General features: G+C 65.7%; 3 protein-coding genes across 3 annotated transcripts; 2 read left to right on the top strand and 1 right to left on the bottom strand.

The window, feature by feature from the left end:
* Positions 1–56: 56 nt before the first annotated feature.
* MNEG_8834 (putative Serine/threonine-protein kinase SNT7) lies at positions 57–3,767 on the bottom strand (the record flags this gene model as incomplete). The annotated part of the gene is made up of 8 exons (XM_014042693.1): positions 57–696; positions 1,011–1,414; positions 1,613–1,683; positions 1,939–2,015; positions 2,231–2,400; positions 2,764–2,907; positions 3,185–3,253; positions 3,567–3,767. 8 exons carry the CDS (start codon positions 3,765–3,767, stop codon positions 57–59), a joined length of 1,776 nt encoding a protein of 591 aa, XP_013898147.1.
* Positions 3,768–5,788: 2,021 nt separating this feature from the next.
* On the top strand, positions 5,789–7,573 carry MNEG_8835 (Chlorophyll a-b binding protein of LHCII typeI; the record flags this gene model as incomplete). Its single annotated transcript, XM_014042694.1, has 6 exons — positions 5,789–5,878; positions 6,012–6,066; positions 6,334–6,420; positions 6,658–6,893; positions 7,072–7,302; positions 7,502–7,573. 6 exons carry the CDS (start codon positions 5,789–5,791, stop codon positions 7,571–7,573), a joined length of 771 nt encoding a protein of 256 aa, XP_013898148.1.
* Positions 7,574–8,673: 1,100 nt separating this feature from the next.
* MNEG_8836 (hypothetical protein) lies at positions 8,674–9,660 on the top strand (the record flags this gene model as incomplete). Its single annotated transcript, XM_014042695.1, has 1 exon — positions 8,674–9,660. The coding sequence occupies one exon, from the start codon at positions 8,674–8,676 to the stop codon at positions 9,658–9,660; it is 987 nt and encodes a 328-aa protein (XP_013898149.1).
* Between the last annotated feature and the right edge of the window lie 1,051 nt (positions 9,661–10,711).

The following is a 10,711-nucleotide window of genomic DNA, read 5'->3' on the forward strand; positions in this document are numbered from 1 at the left end:
CCACCCCCCGCTGCGTCGCCGCGGCCGCTGGGCCGTTGAGAGCCGCCGAGCCACTGTTACCGGAACGACCGGGCGCCGCGCGCCGCTCGGGCACTCGCCTTGGCCTCGAGCTGCCGCACTTTGGTCGTCTGGGTCTCGGTCTCGTCGGCCGCCTGGGAGATGCGCGCCTCCAGGTCTACCAAGCTCTCCCTCAGCCCCCGCAGGACACCCGCCGCCGCCCCAAACAGCCCCCCGGCCTGCCGCTCCCGCCTCGCGCCCGCACCCGCGCGAGCGCCGCCCGCGGCCGCCGCAGCGGCGGCGGCGCGCTTCTCCGCCGCGGCGGCGGCGTACGCTGCGCGCTTGTCGGGCGGCGGCGGGGCGCCCTTTGGCGTCAGCACGGCCCGCCCGCCCGCGCCCGTCCCGGAGCCCACGCGCCGCCCGCCGCTGTATGTGCCACCAGCCTTGCCGCCGCTGTAGGTGCCCGCCGCCTTGCCGCCGCTATAGGTGCCGCCGGCTTTGCCGCCGCCGGGCGTCCCGCCGCGGGCCGCGCTGCCGCCGGGGCTGCCGCCGAGCTTGGTGCGGCGGCTTCCGCCCAGCTTCATCCACAGGGTGCCTTCGTCGTCGTCCCGGGGGTCGGAGGTCGACAGGGGGGAGTCAGACGATGACGTCACCGCGCCGCCGCGCTCCCGCTCCAGCTGCCGCGCGCCACGTAGGAACCTGGTCGGGCGGCAGCAGCATTAGTTTGGCTGGTGAGGATCTTATACATATTTACTGTGTGCGCAGCTGAAACGCTAGCGAGTTGTCTGGGAGTCTGGTGCGCAGACGCGAGGTGCAAGGCACGAGCGAGCAGGCGCACCGCACCGCACGGCGGCGCATGCCGCAGCGCCCGCCGCGCCCGCGCCTGGCTGGCCCCCAAAGCCGACTCGGAACAGGGTCACTGCGGCAAACAAACGCTGCGGCGCTAGCGAAACCGACAGGCGCCCTCGGCCCGCGCTGCGCCTCCCCCGGAATGTGCCACAGCTCCACCCCACCTGTGCTTCAGCGCCTCTGGCGCCGACAGCCGCAGCTGCTCCCCCTTGTTCACGAAGCTCACCACCCCGCTGTCCGCCACCTCTATGCTCCGCGGCCGCAGCAGCGCGCGCGCCAGCGACCACCCCGCCCCCTCGTCCGCGTCCAGCAACGCCAGGTCCCGCGCGTTGGCCCAGCGGCTCGTCGCGCGCCAGCGGTCAAGATCGTACTTTGACCAGCGGAACTCCTGCAGGAAGACGCCCAGGCCGCGGGACGAGCGCATGCTGGGCAGCGCGAGGCACATGAGGATGATGCCGGCAGACCAGGTGTCGAACCTGTCGGGCTTGTGCTGCGCCCAGAGCACCGGGCCGAACGCCTGCGCGACGAAGGACTTGGCCAGGTGGGGGCTGTCGGTGGGCAGGACAAACTGGGGTCGGGCGGGGGTGGCGGTTGCGACGGCAGTACCGGGTCAGGTCGGGGTTTCAAGAGTAGGTCGGAGCGGGGGTCGGTTGCTGCTGGCAGGTTGGATCATCCTAGTAACTGGCAAGTTGATTGTGCTGGAGTCAAGCAGGTATTGGCGGTGCAAAGGCTCAACCATGCCTTAATCAGCCTGGGATCAACGCACCTGCTCAGGGGGGCAGTACAAGGGGTCAAGAATGGATTCTTCCGGGGTGTAGTTCGTCCCGCTCCGCAGGTCTGCAGGTCGGCAGGGGCACGGGCGACAGACACGGGGTTGGGGAGGGGGCAGTGGCAACTGTGCTCATTGTGCAATGCGCAGCGAGCGCGGGGGCCGGAGGGACGCAGCTGCGGCCCAACGGCGCAGATGGCGCACGCCGCGACCCTGCAGGCGCCAGGCAGCCAAAGAATCCGCGCGCGACAGGCGCCAGGCCGGCCCAATGAGCCGACAGGCGGCCGCCCCGGGATGCGAGCAGCCCGCCGCGGGTGCCTCACCCGCGCAGGCGCCGAGGTCGATGAGTTTGAGGCGCTTGTCGGTCTCGGAAAGAATGATGTTGTGGGGCTTCACATCCCTTGGGAGGGCGTTGCGGGTTCAACGAAGCGGAGTCCATCATGGGAGCGAAGCAGGGGACCCTCGCGCATTGAGCGGCGCGGCGGTGCCTGAGCAAGGCAGCGACGGCGATTCTCATCCGGGCCCCGTGCGGACTCGCGCGGCGCACCCAGCAGATGGGACCCGTGGCGGCGGGGCCTGGTGCAGCCGTCTCCCCCCCCCCCCCGCCGCACGCACCTGTGCACCAGGCCGGCCGCGTGCAGCGCCGCGAGGCTTGTCAGCAGCTGCCGCATCGCGACCGGGATCACCAGATCTTCGGGCACGTCCAGATCACGCGCGAGCGCTTGCAGGGCGTCGCGGCGGCGGAGGTAGTACGCCAGAGTATTGATGCCCTCGTAGCGCCACACCTGCGGCATGGGGGCGCGGCGCATGGGCGCGCGAGCCGGTGAGAGGGGGGGGGCGGCGCAGCCGGGCAGCGCTGATGCGCGGCACAGGCCGGGAGCCGCCTGGTTTGCGACACAAGGCAGGGAGGCTCAAACGTCTGCGCGTCAGCAAACCCAGCCGCCCGGCCGTCCGTGTGCGGCAGGTGCAAGCTGGGGCGCGGCGCAGGCGCTCTGCCCCGCCCGCGCACTTAGCTGGAGCCCCCGGCTACTCCTTGCAGGCAGCTGGCAGCGCGGCGCACACGTCAGCCCAGCCGCGCACGCCGGCGCTAGCCGCGGCCCGCTGCTCGGACCCTCCCCGAGGACACGAGCACATGCGCACGCGCGCACCAGCCACAGGCCAGGCGTCAGGCTGCGCGACGCCTCGTGCTCCTCGACCTCGCAGTAGCCCATGAACTCGGCCACGCCGCCGCGCGCCGCCTTAGACGCCGTCACGTTGATGAGGTGCTCCATCGCGACCATCTCCTCAGCGCCCTGCAATCCAGTGGGATACGAGGGGCGGGGCGGGAGGCGGGGTCGGTGGGTTGGTCGCGCGGCGCGAGGGGGCGCCGTCCTGTGTGGCGGCGGGGTCGGTTGGTGATCAGATCGCGCGCGCGCGCGCGCGGCCGCGGCAGGGTCTTTGCCCCCATACCGCCGCGCCGCCGGGGCTGGCGCCTTGGCTGAGCAGAGGTTGACAGCTTGGGCGCGCGTGCGCATGCGGACGCGTGCATGCGCGAATGCGGACGCGTGCATGCGCACATACGGGGCTCACCTGGACGAATCGCTTGACCCTCTTCAGCACTACGCGCTCTAGCTCTTCGCCACCCAAATCAAGCAGGCCCTGTTAGGTTTTAGCGTCATACAGGCCGTCAAATCTTGAAAGGATATTGGGATCAAGGCGCCCGGGCGCGGGGGCGCGCGCCGCGCGACAGCTGGACGGCGCCATGCGGGGCGGGGCGGGGTGTTTGGCCCCGCATGCGCGGCGCCCGCGGTGCTGCGGGTCGACGATCTCGGTGCGGTAGTGTCATGCGACCGCACGCATGTGCGATCACGTAGCTGGCGCGTGTGGGGCAAGGCCCCCATGCAAAAGTGGTCCTTTGACCCAGGCCCCCCCCAACCCCCGGCTCCCCGCGTCGCCAGGCGGGATGGATCACCTCAAAGACCTGCCCATATGCGCCCTCCCCGATTGGCCGCTTCACATTGACCTGGTCTGCTGCAAATGACCGGCCGCGCGCCTGCAGAACAGCCCGCGGCGCCAGAGCTGCAGCGCGGCCGACGCAGCGCTGGCGCGGCTGGCCGTGTCCCCTGGCGGTGCGCAGGCGCGCCTGCTGGGCACGTAGCTGAGCGTTATGCATTATAACGCAGATATTCGCCAATATAGCGGTCGGCACGGTTCTCTAAGCGCGTCCAAGTCCAGGAACCCGCCTTGATGTAACGCGGTGACTGGGGATAACAACGAAACGAAGTCGGCAGGCCGCAGCTGCCGCTGAAACAATGCACAAACAATGAACTAGAGAACCACGGTGCTATCGAGACTGAGATCGCAAGGCTTCGCTGTTTTGGTCGCCCAAACCGCGGGGCGGCACCGAAACTGCGTGATCGATCCGGCAGATGCTTGTTGGCATATTGTTTATGCTGTGATGGCAGCCGTGCACGGCCTCGCTGTGGCAGCTCGTGCGACTTTCCCACCTGAAGGTTGGGTCCTTGAACGCTGGGTCAGCATTGGCGAGACCACATTGGTCAAGGTGGTGGCAGGTCCCCGGCACGAACTGTCTGCCAACATTCCAGCCTGTCTTTCAAAAGGGCGGTGATGAGAGTCAGTTGCGCCCTCGCAAGCACACACACTCTACCTTGCACAGTGCCAGCAAATGGTTGCTGGCAGGTCCCAAGTCTGCTGCGGTAATGTTGCCAGGACTGCCAGCTTGTATTCTTTTTTGCTCTCATGACTTGGGAGGCAAGAAAATGCCATGCGCCTTTCACGTAAGCTGGCAAGATGGCATGCAGCAGGTGGTGCAACATGCGGGGTGTGTCGTATAAAGCAGGCATCAGGCTGTCGCGTCGCAACCGGCGCAGTGTTCGGGCGGACGTACCGTCACCAATCACCCCACAAAGGGCCTTCGCCAGCCACAGTGAGCTGCAGTGCGCCCATCGTACTGCTTTCCTTGACTAGCCCATGTGTTCCAGGTTGCGCACAACATTCGCGGGTTCCCACACATCGATTATTGTTGTTGGGAGCACACTGTACAGCAGGACAAGCTGCTGGGGCCCTAGCAACAGCCATGCCTGTCTGATGCATTTTTCATCAGCCTGATTGGACCAGAGCAGCCGTGTCCTGGCAGCACTTTTGTCAAGGAAGTGCGCCATGGCGCATGCAGCTTGTACCATTTGCCCCGATCACCACACCAGCTGCAGCGCCGTGCCAAATTGGAAGCGCAGCGCTGGTATTGAGGCCCTCCAGCCCCAGCCAGAGGGCTGCAGGTGTAACACAGAAATGAAACCTTCCGAAAGGGGTCTCAAGGCATGAGCCCCCCCCTGCTTTGTGCAACTCGCTATATCAAGGCAGCACCTGCGCCCTGCCTCAACACTGTGCCTTCAGTGTGACAACGGAAGAGGGGGGCTGTCAGCGCAGCCACTGCGCGGTGGTCACATACAGTACAAGAGAAAAGTAGCCTTGGAACCCACATCATCGTGTGTGAGTGGGGTTGTTCGTGCGACAGCCAACTCCCACTCAACAGCAGTTGAGCAAATTGGCGCAATTGTCAACCCTCAACTCAAACCAATTCAAGGCCCCACAACTTGTGAACAATTTGAATCATGCGGGGAATTGTCTTCCCTCTCACCCTGGAACGAGGTGTCGTTGATCCACTGCCCTTGAGGAGGGGTCACCGGGGGGCCCCTGGCCCCTGTTGAAGGGGGGGGGGGGCGACACCCGCAACCTGGCGCTGCACGGCCCGGCCTGCCCAAGCACAGCTGATCGAGGGCTGTGCGCACCAGTGTGCTCTGTCACGCCGGCGTTTGCCTGCCGACGCCGCAACAGTGGGGCCGCAGAGGGCTCCCGCCCGCAGCAGCGGCGCTGCCACCGCATGGTGCAACAGCACACAATGGCCGAACTGGCGGTAGAGCAGCGGGGCTGCGCAGGGAGCTGTAGCGCGAGGGCAACGATGTTGATTGGACTTTATAAAATTTTGTGGCGCTGCGAGGTTCAGCCTCGGCCACTGAACCGCACGATACGGGCGGGCAAAGGAGATCAAATCGTTCGCTTCTTCCGCCCCCCTGTCTCCCCCAAAGCATCTGGCCCATATAGCTCGTCCCGCTCGGTTCCCAACGCACACTCTCTTTGATCACTATTCCGTACTTCTACACGCAGCTCGGCAAGATGCAGACCACTCTCTCCCGCTCTCGCGCGGTGAACGTGCAGGCCAAGAAGGCCGCCAAGAAGGCCACCAAGGCCGTCAAGGCTGTCAAGGTGCGAGCGCTCCTTCAATACGACGTTCTCTGCGGGCGAGCGTTGCAAAACTGGCCGCAAACTGCGGAACGGTCAGACTCGATGCTCACTTCGGGCCTCCCTCTCCTGCACTCCTGCAACCAAATAATTGCAGAAGACCGCCTCCAAGGGTCTCGAGTGGTACGGCCCCGACCGCCCCACCTTCCTGGGTGAGCATCTCGTGCTAGGCCCGAGGTTCTCTGGCACTGGGTCCATGTTGCATCCGCGTCCCCAGAACCCAAGAAATCGCGATGTCAATCACCTATACCAATTACACAATTTCCGGCCAGGCCGTCCAGCGTGGGCACTTCATCAGATCTTCACCTGCTGGGATTGCATCAGTGCCTGCGTAGCGCCTTCAGGGTGGCCATTGACAAGCTCGCCCCACGCCACAGCACAACAGCTGAGCATACCCCCCCTGCGCTGCCCGTGCACAGGCTCCTTCTCGGCTGGCTCCACCCCCGCCTACCTCACCGGCGAGTTCCCCGGCGACTACGGCTGGGACACCGCTGGCCTGTCGGCTGGTGAGTGAACACAGTGGAGGGTGCAGTCGAGAGGGTGCATGGGGGATAGTTACGAGCTGAGGGACCTGGTGCTGCCAGGCTTGGCAGCTGAGCCTGGAATACACAGCCAGTGGAGCGGTGTGCCTACCCAGGCGTTGCGTTGCCCTCACAACAGTTGGTCCACTGCTGAGCGTCCACAGCACCGCGTGTAGGCCATTCGTGTCTCATTGCCAACCCTGTGACCCCCCCACCACGCAGACCCCGAGACCTTCCGCCGCTACCGCGAGCTGGAGCTGATCCACGCCCGCTGGGCCATGCTCGGCGCCCTGGGCAGCGTCGTTCCCGAGCTGCTGGCCAAGTCCAACCCCAGCATCCCCGCCGGCGGTGTCTGGTACAAGGCCGGTGGCGCCATCTTCGCCGACGGCGGCCTCAACTACCTGGGCAACCCCAGCCTGATCCACGCCCAGTCCATCCTGGCCACCCTCGCCACCCAGGTGCGCTGCAGGGTGCAGCCGGGGTCACTCGCAGCCTGCACACGCCTTCCTCGCCGGCAGTAGCATGACATTCCGGAGCATGCCATGCAGCAGCGATGCCAGGAGTAGTTGTGCAACTGCTCATCTCTTCCACGTGTCTGACTCGGAACCCTTGGCCTCACCACGTCCCAACCATTAGGTGCTCCTCATGGGCCTCATCGAGGGCTACCGCGTGAACGGCGGCCCGGCCGGCGAGGGCCTGGACCCCCTCTACCCCGGTGAGAGCTTCGACCCCCTGGGCCTGGCCGACGACCCCGACACCTTCGCCGAGCTCAAGGTCAAGGAGATCAAGAACGGCCGCCTGGCCATGTTCTCCATGTTCGGCTTCTTCGTGCAGGCCATCGTGACCGGTGCCGGCCCCATCGCCAACGTGAGTACCAAGGGCCTGTGGGATGTGCGCGTGAATGACACTCCTGATGGTGTGTGACGAGATATTGACAGGTGCATAACAAGCTCAGCCTGTTGCAGCATGGACGCAGAGTGTGTCGTGCTGTGGCAAGCCGGACGGTGGCCACCACCACCAGCTGTCAACTGATCTCCCTCCTTGCCACCACCACCACCACCCACAGCTGGACGCCCACCTGGCCAACCCCTCCGTGAACAACGCCTGGGCCTTCGCCACCAAGTTCACTCCCCAGTAAACTCTTCCTGGCCTGTCCGTGTGAATATGTGTTGTGCGCTTTTCCCCAAAGTTGTTCTTTTTTGAGGGTTCTCTGCCTGTGGCAGAGAAGAGATGAACACCTGTATTCCCCGCTCGTCCCTCTTTGTATGCTCTCCGAGCGCCCCCGCCCCCTCCCTTGGCACATGTCCCCGTTTTTCCCCTCCCCTCCCCCTCTGGAGAGGCTGAGGCAGTAGACGGCGATGTAACATCCAATCATGAATATTTCGGCAGTAGTCAGGGTGGTGGTGTGTCCAGTCAATACAGTTTGAAATGTGACGTAGTTATGCACGCGCAAACCAAAGGTGTACTTGCCAACAGGTCAGCAGTTCCGTGAAGAATGTCGAGGTCAACGAATGGCATTCACTTGGGCACAATCAAATTAGCATACAAAATGAGTTGTAAAGTGAAAGTGCAGTACTGTACATGTGCCCATTGCTGTACCTGCCAAACTCTGACTCAGATGTGAGCAGCGCCACCTCTGGCAAATGTGATGCAGCCAGGCATGTTGCCCGTGGCAACAAGTTGCGTGGTGGCAAAGGCCTAGTAATATGGTGGCCCCTTTCGTCCCAAGCAGCGCGCGGCCTGTCAGTTTGCAATTCACTGGCAAGCACTCATAGTTGTGATGGTACATGGCTTGAAACGCCTATGCGCATGCCGACGGTTTCGCGTGATTGCACCCGAATCTAATATGCGGGCTGCAGGCCTGCAGGCGGGCCAAACATCTGATAAATTTCTCGTTTCATAAATGCGTAAGACGGGACCATGGCGCTATTAGCATCGTGTGGAGGCTGGCCCAGGTCCGCACCACGAGCAGCAGGCACGGATGCTGCTGCATTGCTGCAGGGACTTGTGGCTCAGCAGGCCCTGACAAACCGGCTGCTGGTGGCGCTGTTGGAAAGGAGCGATGCCATTTGTCAAGAGTTGCGTGCTGTCCGCAGGTGCGCAGCGCATCGGACCGTCACCCGCATGCGTGCTCGCGTGCGCCTGCCGACCGCCCCGTGCTGATAACGCGTTGCCGTGGCGCGGCGGGCACGTCGGGCAGCCACAAATACTGTAACGCAACATGAGCCCGCGCTGCGCATGGATTGGTGGCACCGAGCTGTTGATCTAACGACGCCCTCCGCGCCGCGCTGCGCGAGCGCCCGAAGCGACGTCAGTATTGTCGCGCGCAGCGCGGCCGCGGCCCAGGCCTCGCTGGCCGCGCTGCTGCGGCTCTGCGAAGGGGAGCTGCGGGCGATAGGGGCCGCGGCGCGCCTGTTCATATCGGCGGCGGATCAGGCGGACGCGGACGCGCGCCTTGCTTCCGCGGTCCTCTGCGGCCGCTGCTGCGCGCACGCGGCGCTGCTTCTGTCCGCGCCCCGCGCGGCGCCGCGCCTGCTCGCGCGCGCGTGCGCGCGCGCGGCGCCGCAGTCACGCACGGCGGGCGCGTTAAGAGGAGCGGCGGCGGGGCTGGCGCGCGCGGCGTGGGCGGCGCTGGCGGGCGGCGCGCCGCCTGCAAAGGCGGCGAGATGGGGCGTCTGGTGCGGCGCCACCTCAGCAGCATGGCTGGCCCTAGGGTGGCTGTTGCTCCTGGCTTGGGCCTGCGTTCGATGGGCCCAGCGGCGGCGGCGGCGGCACCTAAACAGCGGCACCGCCTCGTGCGGCTGGGCCGCCCCAGGTCACCTTCTGGCAGCGGGTGCGGTCGCTGCCGCTGCAGACGGCCCATTAGTGGGCTTGCTGATGGCAGCGCTTCCCGGGTGCCGCGGCGCGGCGGCGGCGGCGGCGGTGGAGGTCTGTGTGTATGACGCGGCAGCGGGCGCCGCGGCGCTCTGGCTGATGGGGGCCCTGTGGCGGCGCTGGCTGCTGGCGTGGCTGCTGTGGGGCGCCGCGACGCTTTGCACGTACGGGCGGCACGCTAGCGCGGGCGCCGTCGGCAGGGGCAGGGACGAGGGCGGGGCGGCTGCCGGCCGCCACAAGCAGGGGCAGAAGGCTTGCCATAACATTGGCGCCGGCGGCCGCCCTCTGCTGGCTGTCTTGCTGCAGGTAGCGGTGCCGCTGTATTGCGGTCTGCGGGCGCCCTGGCCGTAATGACAGGGACGCCCGCCCGCCTGTTGCGCTTGGTTAGATTGTGTCCCTGGCTTTGCTTGTCTCATAACGTGCTCGCTGACCAAACTGCAATTGATTCGGCCGTTTTTATTACCAACAAGGTTTGGCTGCCGCCGTCGGACCGTTGCGTACAGCTGGGAGGCATCGTGTAACAATACCCCCGTCTGGCAGAACACTGCTGGCCGCTCAGAACACTCACGCACCAAAAAAAAACACACGCGTCCAGCCGAAAAGCATCGCAAGAGCGCACAAAAGATGTCGTCATCCCGATGACGTCACCGTGACGTCACCCGCTCAGCTTTGTCGGCAGCCCTGACGCCACCCACGCGTCATAACCGCCGTCCAGGTCAATGATCTCGTCGAAATGGTCCGACAGGACGGAAGCTGCCGCGGCGGAGCGCCGGCCGCTCTTGCAGCCCTGCGCGGTGTGTGTGTGTGTGTGTGTGTGTGTGTGTGTGTCAAGGGGGCGCCGGAGGGTTGCGGGCCAGCACGTGGGGCCGGCCCGGGAATGGGATGCCGACGGGGCGCGCAGATGCGAGCGAGGCGCGGCAGGCGGAGGGCCGCGCCTGTGCGCGCAGCAAGCAGGCCGCTCATGCGGGGCCGCGGGTGTGAGTGCCCGTGTGCCCCAGGCGTAGCCAGCCGGCGCCGCCGGCCGTGCCCGCTCTGCTGCGCCCCAAGCGGCCCACAATCGACGACGCACAACCCCGCAGCAGCGCGCAATGGGGGCCCAAGCTTGCTGCGGGCGGGCGGCAAGCCGGCGCCTTGCGGCCGGCTGAGGTGACTTTGGGGCCCCAGGGGGCGCCAGGGGCCATAGTTTGAACCCATTGGTCTAGCGAAGCCCTCAGCATGGAAGCCATTCAAAAACCAAGCCGTGACAAGTGCAAGGTGAACAGAATTTTTGTACAACGGCAAAATTTCCCAAGACGACGACCCCAGTGGTATCTCACCACGACGACCTGGCCGCCCGGCTCTGGGAACTGCTGCTTGACCTGCGCCAGGAAATCGGCGTTGGGGGCCATGCCTTGGGGGGGAG

Source organism: Monoraphidium neglectum (genome assembly GCF_000611645.1).
Source record: "Monoraphidium neglectum strain SAG 48.87 unplaced genomic scaffold scaffold01726, whole genome shotgun sequence".
NCBI lineage: Eukaryota > Viridiplantae > Chlorophyta > Chlorophyceae > Sphaeropleales > Selenastraceae > Monoraphidium > Monoraphidium neglectum.